The sequence below is a fragment of the Magallana gigas genome, chromosome 3, assembly GCF_963853765.1.
Source record: "Magallana gigas chromosome 3, xbMagGiga1.1, whole genome shotgun sequence".
Taxonomy (NCBI): Eukaryota; Metazoa; Mollusca; class Bivalvia; order Ostreida; family Ostreidae; genus Magallana; species Magallana gigas.
In genome coordinates, this window is record NC_088855.1 from 47,817,740 (window position 1) to 47,835,783 (window position 18,044).

The 18,044-nt window shown below is 33.3% G+C and overlaps 2 protein-coding genes across 2 annotated transcripts; one reads left to right on the forward strand and one right to left on the reverse strand.

The window, feature by feature from the left end:
• The first annotated feature begins 247 nt into the window (after positions 1-247).
• LOC105332221 (ankyrin repeat domain-containing protein 13D) lies at positions 248-11,944 on the forward strand. The gene is made up of 14 exons (XM_066080089.1): positions 248-485; positions 4,688-4,823; positions 4,964-5,088; positions 5,213-5,258; positions 5,408-5,461; positions 6,106-6,195; positions 6,526-6,709; positions 6,863-6,929; positions 7,776-7,937; positions 8,062-8,341; positions 8,730-8,891; positions 9,154-9,254; positions 11,010-11,104; positions 11,258-11,944. The coding sequence occupies exons 1-14, from the start codon at positions 384-386 to the stop codon at positions 11,463-11,465; spliced, it is 1,812 nt and encodes a 603-aa protein (XP_065936161.1). The 5' UTR covers positions 248-383; the 3' UTR covers positions 11,466-11,944.
• A 1,590-nt stretch (positions 11,945-13,534) lies between these two features.
• Positions 13,535-17,632, reverse strand: LOC105332072 (Golgi SNAP receptor complex member 1). The gene is made up of 8 exons (XM_011434515.4): positions 17,559-17,632; positions 17,202-17,301; positions 16,378-16,462; positions 15,890-16,089; positions 15,656-15,727; positions 15,507-15,536; positions 15,309-15,391; positions 13,535-15,089 (listed from the first exon to the last, which is right to left on the reverse strand). The coding sequence occupies exons 1-8, from the start codon at positions 17,623-17,625 to the stop codon at positions 14,965-14,967; spliced, it is 762 nt and encodes a 253-aa protein (XP_011432817.2). The 5' UTR covers positions 17,626-17,632; the 3' UTR covers positions 13,535-14,964.
• Between the last annotated feature and the right edge of the window lie 412 nt (positions 17,633-18,044).

Consider the following 18,044-nt stretch of genomic DNA (forward strand, 5'->3'; position numbering starts at 1 on the left):
TTATACAGCTTTTAGACATGTTAATAAATAAACAATAAAAATAATCAAGAGCGTTTTATTTATGTTCAAAGAATATCGACTTTAGTTTCGTATTTTGTTGTCGTAAAATTTATCTAAGTAATAAACAAAAAAAAATATTATAACAAGCATATATATGCACAAATCTAATGTATTTCATGTAAAAGGTATACTATTTTGATATATTTCAAATTACATATCAAGTTTTCTGTCGACTTGTGTGCGACAACCGTAAATAATATTACCACACGGAAGCAGCATCCTGACTTTCTTTTCGGAATGAAAAACTCTGAATTGGAGGAGTGACTCACAAAGATGGTGTAGTTTGTCATGATCATGATATACTTGGGAAGATAAGACAAGAAATGTCAAGTAAAACTTTGCAGGACGAGTTTCCTATCCACTGGTTGGTGTGGGACAATGATTTCCGTGGAATAGAAAAAGAGTTATCAAACAACAAATCGAATGTAAATATTTAACATAAACAAATATTTGTTTAAATTTTATAGTGCGACCGTTGGGGCGAGTGCAGCATATATTTGAATTAAGAATAAAAATAAAAATAATTTACACTCCAGTATAACATTTATGCTTTACGGTGTGACGGTTTGGATCGCCATTTCACAATCAAATTATACTCTGACCCAAGATATCTTGGATTCCCATTTTGCTTAATTGCATGATATTTATAAATACCTCAGGGTTCAAACGATGTTCATTCAAAAGTATTGACAATTCCAAAGATTTCTCATTCGAAACGCCCCTGTTAGCTGATCAGGTTTCAATACAATGCTAACAAATGTGATGTCTACGGAGATTTTGTGTTGCAGCAAGCCCGGATGATAACGTTGTAAAATTGCTCAATGTATTCCGAATGGAGAAAAGATGTAAACATTCCCCATTATAAATCAATGTAAGGAATCTGTTTTCATTCATGTAAATTTTTCTGAGTGAAAGATGATAATGTGTCAATGAAATTATCTTGGAAAATATCCCTTTCAACTATTTCAATTTCACTTCTTTCACAGGTATGTGTATTTTTATTAAAAATCGTCCAAATGTGCTGCATAAATATCTTGGGACAGACTATAATAAGAAACATCAGAGACATAAATAACAGAGATTGGCAACTCAGCCATTACTGTGTTTTGTTGACGAAAAATGTTACAGGACCAATATTACTTTGAGAACTACATTTTAGTAAATTGATACATTTACCGGGTATATTGATCTTAAACCAAAAGTATGTTGTTATGAAAAATGTGCATAGGATTTAAAAGTGTTGGAAACAATAAATTTAATAATAAGAAAAATATATAGAAAATATTAGGGATGTCAAATCGGTCAATTTTAAGTACTCGGTTACTCGGACGTTTTTCCGATCGAGTACCCGGGTACTCGGTAAAAGTGTAAATAAATATGAACAAGTACATTGATAACTGTAAAACCTTGGTCACTTTTGTAGAAATAAAACCACATGATCTAATGGGAGGTTTCCCCGTAAGTGTTTTTCTGTTGTAAGAATTATGAGCACTTTGTTTTTTTAGGTAACTTTTTGTTGCGTTTGACGTCCAAGTATCAGTCGTCAGAGCTACAGTATCAACTCTATCAAGTTCTCCTAACAGAGCGAATTTACGATCTTCGTACAATTTTTCGATCCTAGATTTTATAGTATTACGGGACAGTATGTTGTAGTTTGGTGCGACGATGGACATAAGTTTTTTAAAGCCTTTGCCTTCGACCATTTGTAATGGCATGTAATTAAACATAACCATATCAACAATCCCACGTGTAGTATCATCTGTCTCTTTTCCCGAGATCTTACGGCTTCTTGGAGAATTGACAAAATTCGATAAAGTCGGTTGTTTTTCTGGAGTTTCTGGCCTGTCAAATTCCTCCTTATGTTTAAGACGAATGTGATTTAACATGTTTGTCGTTCCCCCGTATAGGATAAGTTTACTTCGCACAGCTGACATTTTACGTTTTTTGAATCTTCAGTTCTTTTAAAATATTTCCAGACCTTTGATGTAGGTGGCGGCATTTTAGGTCTGTTCAATTTCTCTACTGTGTGCTATGTAATATATATAACAGACTATATAAACGATATTCAGTGAAAACAAATCATTAAAGTAAGCCAAATATAAGGGTAGAAGACAGCCAAAGGTGAGAAAAGCTAGGTAACGGGTGCTTGGTCAAGATAATTACTATATAAACACTGCCACAGGCGATAACGGTCATTTAGCATATTTTGAGGCATAGGAAATCCTAATTACTGTATGTACAAGTGCAATGGACATTTTAAGTTTTAAAACCGATGTTTTAATGCATTATTAAATAAACTTAAAAATATTAAAAAATATTCATCCGAGTACCGATTTTAGTATTCGATACTCGGATGTTCGAACGAGTACCCGGTTAACTGGGTACTCATTGACATCCCTAGAAAATATATAGGCCAGCTATAAAATGTTGGCGAAATCTCGGATGACGAGTAGCCAACTACCACCTGTAACTCCTCTTTAGACGCGAACTCATGAAAATATAATATTTTGAATGTTTTGGTAATAGGTTTTAGCTGTTAATATTTCGATATAATTGTTTATTAGAAAGATATACTGATTCAAACTGGGGACACTTAACAAGAGGGACCGCAAGATTTCAATCAGTTGCCTATCTGTTATTTATGTCTCTGGAAACAAGCGCATATCACTATCTATTTATTCATATTGATACGCTAAAGGTTGCGTGCTCTGTCTAGACATTGTGACGTCATGCGAGTAGAGCAGACATCACAAGATAGTTTCTGTCAAAGTAACAACTTTCAGAACAATTTGGTTAGAAAATAGATTAAAACAACTAGTTGCACTCCATTGTACTTTAATCAGCAGAATGTTGTAATTATATGATTTATCTTTTTAATGCATTTCTTTCTTTAAATACATTTTTACATGTTCTTGCAAGAACATGACATTGGCAGCCATATACAATTTACAAGGAATTGTGAATATGATTCTCTAAACAGATAAAATTCAGTATGTCAAAGAGAGCAACAATTCAAATTTTCTCCTCGTCCAGATGATGTCGTTATATAGAGCTTGCAGTGCATGCTGGCCCTTTGCGCTAGCGGGCTGTGCTCACTATGATGTGATAATTAAGGCAGCATCAGAATGCATTGCACAAGTTTTTTCATGTAGAGTTGATTTCCTTAATGCACATATTTTTATGTTGTAAAAGTTGACATTGAGTTCAGAATATTTTAGCTGTAACTATCATTATTTTTGAAGATCTACAGACCAGACCTAAGATTGTCAATAAAATGCTGTATGTTTAACGGTTTGGAGGGTGAAGCCAATTAGACAATCGTATTTACAATATCAGGTTTATTGGAAACGTGGACAGTTGAATCCATCTATTAACATGTATTCATTTATAAGGTGTCTTGGATTATTTGTGCTTTTGTATGAGGTTGACTTCATTGTTGATGTCATAAGGCTTGACAATATGTTTCTAGAACTAAAAACAAGTTCTAACCAAAACACTATTCAATCAAGATATATGTTTTAATATCTTGCATTATTCCATAACGCACGCTAAAGGTCGCATGCTCAGTCTACATTGTGATGTTGTGTTAGTAGAGCAGACATCACTGGACAATTTTCAGTAAAGTAACAATACTCGGAACAAAATTGCAGAGAAAATAGATCAAAACGTCTAGTTGCAGAATATTTTTTAATGCTTAAACCAATATTTTCAAGATTTCTTTAGAATTTAAAGCGGTGGGATTTTAATTAAATATGAACATATATCTTTTGATGAAATTTCTGTACAAGATTCAAAATGGCGAAGAGTATGGACCACCATCTTGAACCACAATTTTCCAATTCATATATAGGGAGAGCTCAAATGGGCAGTGAGAGGACTTTACCCTCTATTATGATAAAATAAAAAACAAATCATGATCTGTTCCAAAATAGTGAGAAGATGTCGAGAAATGAACATTGCAGTTGATAGTGGAATTATTCAATGTGTTGATGAGATTATAAATATGGGATATATATCTATATATATATCTCATATTTATATGAGATATAAATTCTGTCTCAACATTATCCCGGGGATCACATTTTTATCTTTTTCTCTGGAACCTTTAGGCCTGTTTCATTTAAACTTGTTACAAAACATTTTTTGGTGAAGGGGGTTCAAGTTCTTTAAATGAAAGAGAGTAGATTCTATCCATTTGTGGTGGGGGATGGGTAATTGGGGGAATTGAAGTTAGGATGGGGTCTTTAAAATGCTTCTTTGCATTGACCCAATAAACAAAAATTACAAAAGCTAGAAACCAAATAGGGGATCTCTAGATCATGCAAGATAATGTGAACAAATTTTAATTTCAAATGATTTTGATCATTTTCAAATTATATTGTAGTCTTTGGAGTTAAAATATTTATGACTACATTTTTATTTATTTTTTTTTGAGGGGGGGGGGGAGAAGTTACTTTGTTGTTTATTTAATAACAAAACTGTTACTTGTTACAACTATTCTATTTTTTTCTATTCAACATTTTCTATTCTGTGATATTTTTAAATTTTTATGTAGGATTTAAAACCCAAATAAAGGTTTCATTTGTGAATTTACTCATGCTAGATGCTTTAAAAATATTTATTGAAGTATGATGTGGATCAAAAGGACCCACGTGGAAGAACGCCATTACATTTGGCAGTAGTTTTAGGCCATCTAGAAAGTGCCAGGACTTTATTACGACATGGAGCAAACACTTTGGCAGAAAACAAAGGATATTGGTCAGGTAGTCAACAATGATAGATTTTATGCTTTTAGATTTTATTTTTGTGAGTGCCATTAATCCAACAATATAATTTCATTCAAACCATCTCCTCATGTGTTCAGTTAGTTTTTTGAGGTAAAGATGAGATTTAAATTTTTCAGTCTTGCATGAGGCAGTTTGTACAGGGGATCCGGAACTTGTCCAGTTAGTACTAGAAAACAGAGACTACCAGAGATACAGCAAAAGAACCGTAGGGGTTCCTGACTTACTGAAAAGATTAAAGGAGGTGCGTTATTCTCTCAGATCTGTATGATCTCTAAGAATTATATGTAAAGATAAATAGCTACAATGCACGTGCATATGGTTGCTGTTATACTTACAGTGTGATCAATTTTTGATATGTCTTGTAGTCACCAGATTTCTATGTTGAGATGAAGTGGGAGTTTACAAGTTGGGGTATGTAGAGTAATATTGTTTTTATTACGTCACATTTTCATGGTTTATTATTGTTTTCGTAAAGGTTAAAATAAGATAGTATAAAAAATACAAATGCCATCAATTTAGTTTCCAGTTTTATTGATATGAAATTAATCCTCCTCTTCTAGTTCCTCTTGTGTCAAGAATGTGTCCCAGTGACACATACAGAGTCTGGAAAAGCGGTAAGTCTCACTGGTCAAGGTTCCATTCTGTTTTATGATGGTTTTATTCATTGTAAAGTGTTGGACACTGTGCACACTGGAAGTTTTATCATTTGAAAAGTCATAGAAATGGTTTTCATTGTCTTTTAAAAAGAGGTGTATTTGAATACATGTATTTCTTGAATTTCATTGTTTTTCCAACTAAGTCTTGTTCAAATGTGAAAGATTCCTATAAATTAAACGAGAATATTTTTTGGAAATGGAAAAATTGTTCAAATATATACATGTTATCACAAATCTTTTAGCTTATGTTTGACATTTGATGTGGAAATATTAGTACTACTGGTAATTAAATTGGGTAGTGACAGGCACGTAGCATCGTTTTTGAAAGTGGGGGGGCCAGACTCATCCAAAACACCTTGACAGGCAAAAAAAAAAAAGAACAGGAAATGGGGGGGGGGGGGTATTTCTTCAGCCTCCAAAAAAAAGTGGGGGGCCAGCTCCATTATAATTCAATTTTTTATATGTCAATTTTAAAAAATGTGTTGCTCCGAGAAAAAGTGGGGAAGGGGGGGGGGGGGGGGGGTCAGGCCCCCCCGTTGCTACGTGCCTGAGTGAGAATTTGTCTGTAACATGATTTTGACTACTTAATTTTGGATATCCAGGGTCCAATGTAAGGATTGACACCACTCTCCTGGGCTTTGATAACATGAACTGGGAGAGAGGAAGCAGAAGTTACATCTTCAAAGGCCTCGGTAACATGTCAATATCAATATCAAAGGCCTCGGTAACATGTCAATATCAATATCAATCAACATCGACATCTATAAATTTTTTAACCAGTTAATATGAAATTAAAATGAAGATATTAAGTTCTTTCAGGAAGGAAGTAAATAAACACAGCAGATATACCATACATCTATTTTTTTTCAATTAAGAAAACAAACACATAAAAATAAAAAAAGATTGATATGCAACTAATAAGTGTTATAAATTCTTTTGTGAATAAATTTCATCAGACTTTCATTTGTGATCATCTTAATGACCCTTGAACTGACTTTGGTACTGTATGTCATGTTTTATAGCGGACCGAGCGGTGGCAATGGAGGTGGATCATGACAGACGAGAGGTGTTCTCAGAAACAATGCAAATTTTACCCGCAAACTTTGATATGTCACTGATGAAGCCCTCGGATGATGCAATTGCTGCTCGGCTGACCAATCCTGTAGTCACAACTTATGTTGACACTGAAAAGATTTCATTTGAAAGGTACGCTATGTTTGATAAATGATGATGTATTTATTGCTTTAATACAAAGTCAACAGTTACTGTAATATGTTTTTCAAAGTATATGCCTTATTTTTGTAGTCATGTAAGAGTATAAGTGAACTCTAGTCTTGCTATTTTATATTTATTTTCCAGGAATAAATCAGGAATTTGGGGCTGGAGAAGTGACCGGGCAGAGGTTGTGAATGGTTATGAAGCCAAGGTATTAAGGTTTACGATATGGATGTACAAAGAAACCAAAGTTTGGTGCTCACTCTTTAATCATCATGCGCCATTCTATTCTTTAATAAACGTTGGTAAAAGATAAATGTTAGGATTCACAACTTGCTTTTAGTTAAAAAAATAAAACCCATTTTAATACATGTATATTATATAAATATATATATTATGGTTTCATTCTTATTCATTTAGAATCAATTTTTATTGATTTTGTTGTTGAGTTCATTCATGAAATCAACTGTTCATTGAAGAAAAATCCTAACAACAATATAAACTGACAAAGCTCATGTATGTCCACAGGTTTTGTTGAAATAGGGTCATTTTCTAATTTCTAATTCTTTACATATTGATGGGCACAAATACCCAGTAATTAGGTTTACTTGCCAGGCACGTAGCATCGTTTTTGAAAGTGGAGGGGCCAGACCCATCCAAAAAATCTTGACAAGCAAAAAAAAAGAAAAAGAAAATTTAAAGTTTCTCAAAATCCTAATCCGTGTGTGTGTGTGTGTGTGTGGGGGGGGGGGGGGTAGACTAACCTTTACTTCCAAAAAGAGTAACTTCAATTTACTCCTCATTTCCTTATTTTCATATCAATTTTTTCCTTACTTCCAAAAAAGTGGGGGGGGGGGGGGCCAACTCCATTATAATTCATTTTTTAATATGTAAATTTTTAAAAAATTGTTGCTGCGAGAAAAAGTGGGGGGGCCAGGCCCCCCCTGGCCCCCCCCCCCCCCCCCCCCCCCCCCCCCCTGATGCTACGTGCCTGCTTGCTCCCAACATTTTTACCAAAATGTTTCAGTCTGGAATAAACAGATTTTGGATGTTGTAGGTTTTCAGTGCATCGAATGTTGAGCTCATAACAAAAACTAGAACAGAGCATTTGTCTGAGGCTGACAAACAGAAATCCAAAGGTAAAAGTAGCAAAACCCCACTGGAGTCCTTCCTAGGTGTAGCTGAGGAACATAACAAAAAACAAGGGGCCACAAATGGGGTAACTTTTATTTGCAAGAATTAAATACTGAATAAAAATTTAAACTTGCTAATCATGTGAGTTGATTATTCATCTTATTTAAGGCTCTTAAGTTTCTCCAACATCAAATTATTTTCCATTTTAGGATGTATCATCTCTTATTTACAATCCCAGTTCTATTACTAAGGAGGAATATTTCAATAGACATGTTGAACTGGGTGACCGTGATATTGGGCGTCCTATTGAGCAATCGAAAAAGACTCAAAAGTTTAAGGCGACGTTGTGGTTGTGTGAAAATTACCCGTTGTCACTTCAAGAACAGGTTGTTCCCATTATTGACTTAATGGCAGCCAGTAATGCACATTTTCAAAAACTCCGAGACTTCATTACTCTTCAGCTGCCGGCTGGATTTCCTGTGAAGATAGGTTGGTTGAAGATCTTTAAATGATGTTTGCATTAGATGGTCTGTCAAAATTATGTTCTATGATTTCAACACTGATGGTAATTCGTAGTCAGTGTTTCGGGACAAACAGAATAATAAAAATCATTAGTGAACAGTCAGTGTATCATACATGAATGTCAACCTTAAAGTGAGTGGGTATATTTTAATGCTGTTTTTGAGATTTAGGTTTAATATCAAAATTACAGTTACATTGATCTGCATCTTTTAGTGGTTTTCAATGAATTTTTATAATACATGTATTACGATTTTGCTTATCAGACATACATAAACAGTACATATCCAGTTAAGACCAAAGAAACCAGTGATTTGTTATCTCAAAGCTTCATGAAATTTAACTGGTACTTTCACAGAGATCCCACTTTTCCATGTGCTAAATGCCAGGATAACTTTTGGAAACATTAACGGCTGTGACGCCGCTGTAGAAGGTGTGACCACAATAGAGGATGCTGGGAAAATTACTGCCAGTATCGATGAGACTAGCTTTGATTCTCCACCAGGATACAGAAAATTAGGTAAAGTAATCATCAGTAGCTCAATTCATAGTTTAAGAGAGGCAATAAATTTCTTACATGTTGCTTGATTATCAACACTAAGAGTATTGAATTGGTTTATACCTGTGTAATTTTCACATATCGATGGAAGCAGCAAAAAGGGATGTAATGAAAAAATGAAATTCCATATAGAGTAGATATTGTACATGCTTTTTAAGGACAGTGCAGCTACAGATTAACAATTTAGTTTGACATTTAATGACATTCATTGGCCTGTTTACAGGTGATATTCACCATGAGAGACTGCGAGATGAAGATGACCAGCTCCTACAGTTTGCCATTCAGCAGAGCCTGATGGACGGGAATACTGACCCTGTAGAACAGGTACCTGTATAGTACAAGTACTGTACAATTAAGGTGGCTCTATACACCCACAGTTTATTCCAATTTTCAACAGAAGACCACAAAACATATACTTATCAAATATTAAAATGATGATAGGGGTACTATAGGTATTTTTAAAGAATTTTTAAATGTTTTTTTGTGTTTTTGTAAAATAATTTTTAAAAAGTTAACTATTAACAAATTGAGAGAAATTTTTTTGTCATATGATGGATATTTCTTTGGGACACCTAAAAATAAATATAATACTTCTTAACATTCAAAAATTTTATTATTGCAATTTTTTTTATTATTTCCACAAAACATAAATTTTCTTATTTTCTTACTCTGTTGACAAATCATCTAAAAAAAGCTGCTTGATGTTATAAGAAAATGTATTTCACTAACTTAGACATAAAAAATTTGAATGAAAATCATTGCAAACAAACACAAAAAATATTTTAAATTTTATTTGGTATAAAAGTTCCTCAGGTAAGAGTTATCGTTCCTAAGTCCCAAGGCCCAAACATCTTGGGGATTTTTCATTAAAACTTCCTAAATATCACGATGGAATGAAAAATACACACATAGTTCATTATAGGCCTATATATGTGAATTCATTCGCTTTAATGCAAAACTAAGTCAAATAAATAACGAGGAAAATTAACTTATAGGATCTATGTATCCCAACCCGAGAGAAATTCAAAGCCACCCACCCATCCCCTTATAATGGTTAGGAACATCTGTCAATATCAATGTTGATCAAAGTATATTATAATTTAGATACTTTCACTGGTTTAGAATTCTCTTTCACAGTATTCAACCAAATAATACGTTTTAGAAAGTTTTGGAAATTAATTTTTTTTTTGTCCTCTACGGGATTCGAACACAGGACCTACAGGTTTGAAGTGAACCTATTAACTCACTGCGCTACGCGGTAAGATATCAAATATCAGAAAGAAACTATTTAAAAAATTATACTTGATTTTATTGTTTATTTCGATAAATAATACGAAACAACTTGAAGGAGTCACATTACTTGTAAGTAATGATTTTTCCAATTAACAAATTAAATCTAAGACTATTCATTTAACAAATTTTTTTAAAAAGCGGCCCCTATACAACTCGCCTCAGTTTAAATCAGCCAGTACCGGAATTGCATGCTTCCAGATTTACTTTTTTGCATACTGCGTCATCAAAAAGTGGTGTATAGAGCCACCTTAACGTAATTGCTTATTGAGGTCATTGTATGATTTAGTAACTAAGAAGTACAGAATTCACTGATCTTGAAGGGCAAGGGGGACATTGTACAGTACTTTTAGAGTAACCTAATCTTAGTATTGATTGAATAAACAGCTGCAGTTTTATTAGTGATTTTTTTTCTCCAAATACTACATGTGATATCAAATTTAGAATCAATGAGCCAGGTATACTTATATATCTTTGGTTTGATTATATCTGAGTCTCACCAACATTCTTTTTGCCGTGTTCACCACTGTTGTATAATAAACAGGTACCATTCAAGAAGAATTATCAAAAAGAATTTAGCTTTGGCATTTATTAGCAAAGAAGATAAATATACATCTACCATGCATTCCTGTCACAAACAAATTTTAATCATAAAAACACTAGTACATGTACATGTGTATTACCTTTTGCAATAATGACATGTATTATTTTTTTTTCAAGAATAAATTATGTTTTAAAGTTAATGGATAGCTTTTCACTTTTTTAGACTTGTTTATTAATATTTTACAGCTGACATTCTATGAAGCATTGAATAACATAAGACCTCCTCCACCATCTCGACCTTTGCCGTCTGTAAGGCAGGACGAGGATGCTCTTTTACAAAGGTAATCGTATGTTATTATTCTATCAGAATTTCAAACAAGTAAATACTGTATACTTCTATTTTTTAATACAATGGCAAATCATTTTGTTTATTAGTGCCACAACATTTGTAAATTAAAAGGTGCAAAAATTCTCACAGTAACCGATTCTTCCAGGGCAATTGCAGAGAGTTTAGCATTACAATCAGGAGACACAACTTATCCAGAAATTCTTCCTGAAACCAACAGCAGCAGTAACCTTGACGACGACCTTAGACTAGCCCTCCAACTGTCTCAGCAAACCTTGACAGAGGATGAGAAGAGACGGAAAGAAGAAGAGGAGGAACTAGAAAGAATTCTGAAGCTCTCAATGCAAGAGAAGTGACCGGTTCCGTTTGCCAAGTTCTCCGCCCATGGCTAGTCTAATTTCAATGGAAAGGAAAGAAAATGCAGATTATATGATGTTTATGTGCTTTACCAGGTGTAATGTGGTATCTGTTTAAAAACTGTCAAATGTGAGGATGGATCTCATCATACATGTACAAGCAATGGAGTTGACCGATCAGGCGCCCCTTTCCATTAGGTTTTACATTCCTCCAACTATAACAATGTTGTTAATTGATGCAGTTGTGACGCTGCCAGCTTCTGTGTTGGAAATGAGTTATTAAGCCTCTTTATGATTAAGACTTCTTGGCATTGTGAATAATAAAACTCAGTTGTCTTGTTCAGGTAAACATGTGCTATGTGTATGTGTTCATTGTTCAAAAGTCTGCAAGTTTTTCATACCTGTATTTTGTTACAAAATCCTGTGTACTCTACCTGTGTTGTTGCTTAATTTATTAAAATTCATATTACCGGTATAAAGTGCTATTTTTCACTTAGTATATAATAAAATTGATGTATCTGTGTGCAGGTTTCCACAGAAATGGTAATACATGTACCTTCAAAAGTTATATGGGTAATAAGGTACCGGTCCAATTCTAGCTAAGTGATGTGAAGGGACTTGCATGCACTACTGTGTTAAATAATCACACATTGTTAATTTTGTGCAAAATTAACTACCATAGTTTGCCCCTGTTATATAATTAAAAAGAACAGTCCTTCGACAGACTTGGTTTGATAAGTCTCGTGTACGGTACTCCTTTGCTCTGGCAGTCATGAGGAACAGACACAAGTAATGAATCAACACAACTGTGATACGGGATATCAATATTACTGTATACAGGGAAATATTCACCCCCGTTTTATTTTCACCCCTTTCGCCCTCGTTGTCAGCTGGCGAATTTGAGACCTGGCGAATTCCAATGTCTCAAATGAAATCGTAAACACAAACGTGCCTTGGCGAATTTAAGATGGGGCGAAACTGAAAGTGTAGAAGGGTGAAAATTACCTGGGGCGAAAATAACCCAGTATACAGTATATCAGAGGATTTAATATTTTCAACAAGAAATTGAACCTTCTTGCTAAAAGAATGTGGGCGCTTAAGATGTAGATTCGGCAGGAATCTGGGCACACAAGGAGAGTGAAAATTTCATCAATTAATTTTGAATATTTTTCGAATTATAACCGTTATTTGGTTTCTGTTGGATGTGGAATGAGTGGAAAAATATTTGAAATGCTAAAGGTTTTATTATAATATGGGTCTAAATATAGCAACACGATGCAATTCATGCAAAATCCTACTTATTTACAACTGTTTTTAAATGATTTTGTTGTCTCTGGGTCTTCTCTCCACAAATTTGAAACGTGTAAAGGTAACATATTTCAACATTAAAAATGTCGCATTTTAAAAAAAGATGGAGAGATGACCCAGAGATGACTAATTATGTACTTTTCAAATTATTTTTTGAAGGATAAAAAACAAAGTCCATTGATATGACAGTGGTGTTTCAAACAGTACTTTATAAAGCATATATATTGACAAGTCTCCGTGGCTCAGTGGTTTCGTCCTGGATTTAGTGAATACATACATTCAGTGTTTTGGGTTCAAATACAACTGGTGGTCTTTTTAAAAAAAATTAAACTTTTTTTGTTTTAAATGTATGTTATTATAACATGATGTTGAATTATAATATACCGGTATATTTTAATTTGTTTTTATTGATTTCTAGATCTGCTGTATGAACACTATAAAAAAATTCTTTTCTTATTACTAGTTTTTTAGGATAACACAATATAACTTCATTAAATAATGTTTTCATTAACATTTCCAACTAGTTATCGGTTTACCTCTCATTGCCATTTTTTGAAAGCTTTGTGGGTTTTTTAATAACCGGAATAGCCATGTACTTCGACCCTCAACATAATATATTTTTGTTGAAACCTGTACATAGCCTTTCGAGGTTATAGACATTTAAATCCCAATTGATTCGTGTCGAGGATTCCTGCAAACTTACAATCTTGTGCGCTCACTTTCTTTCTATAGTCAATTATACTCATAAATGTTATTACATGTATCATTTTTATTTCAACAGTTTTATAGTCTGTAGAGTTACAATTTACCAACAGCCATTTCCCAGTGTTAACAATGTGAAACACTGTATATTAGCTAATCATGATACGTAACAGTACAGGCAATCTAAAACAGATGACAAACAAAATCTGTCAGCGCACATTATGTCTTGTATACTACATTTGGTTTAATGAAGCACGTCACATGTCAAAATCATCCATACTATATATCCAGTTATGATTCAGATGAACTGTAATTTATTAAACTATTAAATGTATATAAATAAAAGGCACCAACACTTAATTTCAAATACCGTATATATACAAGACAATCTGCATTATAATTACTCCCATTTTTAACAAATCAGGCAGCTGTATATCTCAAAGACTACATGTACTTGTACATATGTATCTGTCCATTATGAGAGAGATTGATTGTCAAGGATTAAATATTTCAAGATTTTTAAATTGTACAGCTAACATGAATTCATAAAAAATATAAACATAATTGTTTCATTTCGAACACTGTAAATTTAGATGCAGAAGAAGTCGGATAGTTGGCTAGTGATTTACATGTAAATACCAATGCACCTACATGTATTGAAATGTTGTAAAGCAACACTAGACATGTCACCCATAATAATGGGGACCCCTAGTGATGTTGATGGTGGCCTGAACAAACTTTTTTGAGTTTTATTTTTTTTCTATATTGATACAAAATGATTTTTGTCACTTCTTTGAAAAACAAATATCGGAGTGAAAACATACCTCTGAATAAATTTGCTACCTATTACAGATGTAAATAATGGAGACATACCGGGTACACGTACAGTGGCCCATTTATTGCTACAATTTTTTTTTTTTACAAAAACAAAAGAGATAACTATATTTGTCACACTTTAAATGATTCAAATATAACTGTGATAGTTATTTCTTTAAAAATGTTCGACAATATAATGCAATACATTTATACAATGTAACCATGAGAAATGAACACCAATTTCACATGAGGAATGTTGTCAATACATACATTACATAATAAACAGAGTGGATGCGATATGCGTCAATAAGAATCCAAAACCGAATGGATTTAACAATTATTACCAATATAAAGAAGAATGTACTGGTATTAAAATACACTTCTTAAAACACTTTCGGAATACATGTAGTTTTAAAATAAATCTCAAATAACAGCTAGAATTGATAGGATTGAATCCCATTGAATACACAATACCAGAGTTCAAACACTATAGTTATTAGTAGCTTGAATACACATGAAAATGAAAATTTGAAAGAGGATCAATGATTGATAACTCATCACAGTACTATGCTCCATCAACATCTCCTATACACACCAATCGGACTCTCTCTATCCCTCTCAAACACAACTGTTCCACAGGACACTCTCACACACTGATATCACAGGGACCTCGTCAGTGAAACGCATACAACATTAACAAAATGGTACAGGTTGCTATCACACTCGCCAAGATGATGGTGTCTCTTCTCTTTCGCAGATTGATCTTTTGAATTAAGTTGTTGATGACAGGGAAACGATCTTTAAATATGTTAAGGAGTTTCACAATACATTGGTTTATACACTTTTGAATTTTTTTGAGGTGTTTGTTTGACTTGCTTTCTTGAATCTATCGAAAATACATGTTTAGTTACCAGTAATTTATTTTTACACTGAATATGATAGGGCATCAGGCATAGGCTCTTTTTAATATTTCAATTAAATGACCATAAAATTTGATTCTACACAGGAAAAGGATACTAGCTAATGAGTTCATTCTCTGTGTAATGCCACCCAACATTTTCTTCTGAGATTGCATATTTTCTTTTGTGGCTATTGCAACACTGAAATATAAGAAAAACAAAATTTAATTGTGAAAATGAAGTGTACTGGCTAAACTTGCAAATAACCTCCACAAATGATCATCCAGATCAGATTATGCTGTTAAACTCTTCTTACCTTATCTGGTCATCAATCAGCCTGTCTGAGCTGTCAACCAAAAAACATAATTTTCATTAATTTCAGGAATTAAATATTTGAATTCTACAAGTAACCCGTTATTCTTTTTTTTAAATGTATCTATACATGTAGTAGATTCATTAACTTACTTTCTTATGTGTTCATTTTCCTTTAAATAAAGATCTGTTCTTCTGTTAAGGCCGGAGGAATTCTTGTATGCACTAAAAGATTTAAAACTTCCAAATGAAAATCAAGGAACAACAGGATTTGCCACTATTGCATTGATACTTGAGGACATGATTATGTACATAAACAACTATGTGGCTGGCTTTGTTATTATTTTACAAATTAAACACAATATATCAATGGTTATTCATATTTACTTGATATCTCTATGGACTGATCCCAGAAGGTCCTCTCGCTCCCTCAAAGCGGTGATGTTGGTCCTGGTTTTCTGGAATTCGTGGGAGTAATCCTGAAGGATGTCTCTGTGCCTCTGTAATGTGTGAAGAAGTGCCGCACTGGGTGAGTTGGTTCCTATGTTCTGTGTGTAATCTGCCATTCTGTCGTTAGTTTCCTGCAGCTACAAAATTAATGAAATAATTACAAACGTATCTGTCAGATTTGAAGTTTCATTAGAAGTTTTGGATATCACTGTTACTGGTAAAATAATGAAAATTTACTTTTAGAATTACCAAATGCTATATGATGGGTAGATAGCAATGAAATAAATCAAAATGTAATTGTTCATATAAACATGCACCCATATAGAGAAATCTATTTACAATTGCACTTGTTTAATATGTTCACAGACTATTTCAAAAGTACATAACTTTTCTAACATTTCCTTCTGAAAGCATGTCAGTAATACCTTAGACAAAAGCTGCTCAATCTCCATTGCCATGGTATCAAACATATGTTCACTGCTAGACCTCTGCATCAAGGGAGACGACTCACTACAAACCAGTGATATTTTATCATGAATGCTTGTATGGTAGAACAAGCGTATGTGTCTATCATTTTACTGCATTGAGATGTTGTAGCTACATCAATGATATTCGATGAATGAGATTTCCACAACTAGGTTGAAATATTTGACAATTATACAAGAACAGATTTATGATTGACTGTACCAAGATTGAACAAAACATCTATTTACTGACTAATGTAGATTCCAAATTAAATGCGTAAAATCACAATTTTTAAGAATCACCTTTCGTGAATTTTAAAATCTCACCATTATTTTCTGAGAGTTGAGAACTACTGGTATAAGAAACAAGGAGAAAAGTTCCACGCCTGCGATTTTTTTGCCCCCCCCCCCCCCTCTCAACAATTCTCTTAAGCATTCTAGATTAACACTATAACCTGTTCTTTGCAAGTGACAATTGTGTATAAAAACTTTCTTTGACTTTCTCGACTTTGCCTTGGGATATAGTTGCCATCTTGGAGGACAATTTGCTTCTGTCCCCATAACCAATAAATAGGTACAGTATATATTACGACATACAAAAAGTAGGGGTGAAGCATCAAATGAGATATTGAGGATTTGGAGAGAAAAAATACACTGTGACCAATACATATGGTCTTTGATTGATCACAGCAAATTGTTCTTTTAATAGATTTTCACTATTGGTCTCATCCATAATGTTTTTAAATTTATTTCTGGTACTTCTCTCAGTCAAATCATATATTTACCTTCCATAATCTGAATGAGAATAACTTGTTCCAAGTTTGCTAAAGGAAACAAGCTTCAAATCTATTTCATTTTCAAGCTGTCTTGCCTGTTTCCGCAAATCTGAAAATAGAAAACATAACCTTTATTGTTCAAAATTTGTATAAAATACTTTATCTGGATCTTCATTTGGTTTCATTACTTATCGAATGTTTTGACAGGTATTTTCCGTAATATCTAAATATACATTTTAGATACTCAAACAGCAAACAAAATCTTAACAGAACATTCACGTAAGTTGAATATACACAAGAAATGGTGTTCTCAAATTGACAAACTGTCAAAACAGATAGAAATACTTGTGTTTACAAATTGCATACCTTCCCATCGGTTCCCCATATCTGCCATATTATTTCCACCGTGTCGAAATCTCGCGAGATCTCTCATGGTCGAAATTTTTGTATGCTGATATAAATGGAATGTTTTTTCGTGAGCTGAGCTTTAAACAATCACATGTCAGAGTGTGAAGTTTTATTAACAAAATATAAAAATACTGTAATAGAGTATTTATTATTTAGTCTGGTAAATTTATCTTTTTAATCTCGATGTAAAGCAATTTTAGAAGTAATATCAATAACCACTGAAAAGTTAAAAGAAAACATTTTTAACGTTAACGTTTATCTTTTACATCTTTTAATATTAGTAACGATTCTCTCTCTCTCTCCTCTCTCTCTCTCTCTCTCTCTCTCTCTCTCTCTCTCTCTCTCTCTCGTTATTATGATTTTTTTTCCATCATTCTCGTATTAAAAGAAGACTTCAATGTAAGTGTATATATATGTACTTTTTATTTCGTAATTTAACGATCG

What these genes read in the sequence shown, in the direction of transcription:
- LOC105332221 (XM_066080089.1), top strand. Translation starts at nt 384, where the DNA reads ATGTCAAGTAAAACTTTGCAGGACGAGTTTCCTATCCACTGGTTGGTG. An exon ending in AAACAAAGGATATTGGTCAG is followed by an intron (nt 4,824 to 4,963) that starts GTAGTCAACAAT and finishes TAAATTTTTCAG; the next exon opens with TCTTGCATGAGGCAGTTTGT. An exon ending in ATACAGAGTCTGGAAAAGCG is followed by an intron (nt 5,462 to 6,105) that starts GTAAGTCTCACT and finishes TTGGATATCCAG; the next exon opens with GGTCCAATGTAAGGATTGAC.
- LOC105332072 (XM_011434515.4), bottom strand. Translation starts at nt 17,625, where the DNA reads ATGAGAGATCTCGCGAGATTTCGACACGGTGGAAATAATATGGCAGAT. An exon ending in TCTCATTCAGATTATGGAAG is followed by an intron (nt 16,463 to 17,201) that starts GTAAATATATGA and finishes ACTGGTTTGTAG; the next exon opens with TGAGTCGTCTCCCTTGATGC. An exon ending in CTGATTGATGACCAGATAAG is followed by an intron (nt 15,392 to 15,506) that starts GTAAGAAGAGTT and finishes CTTATATTTCAG; the next exon opens with TGTTGCAATAGCCACAAAAG.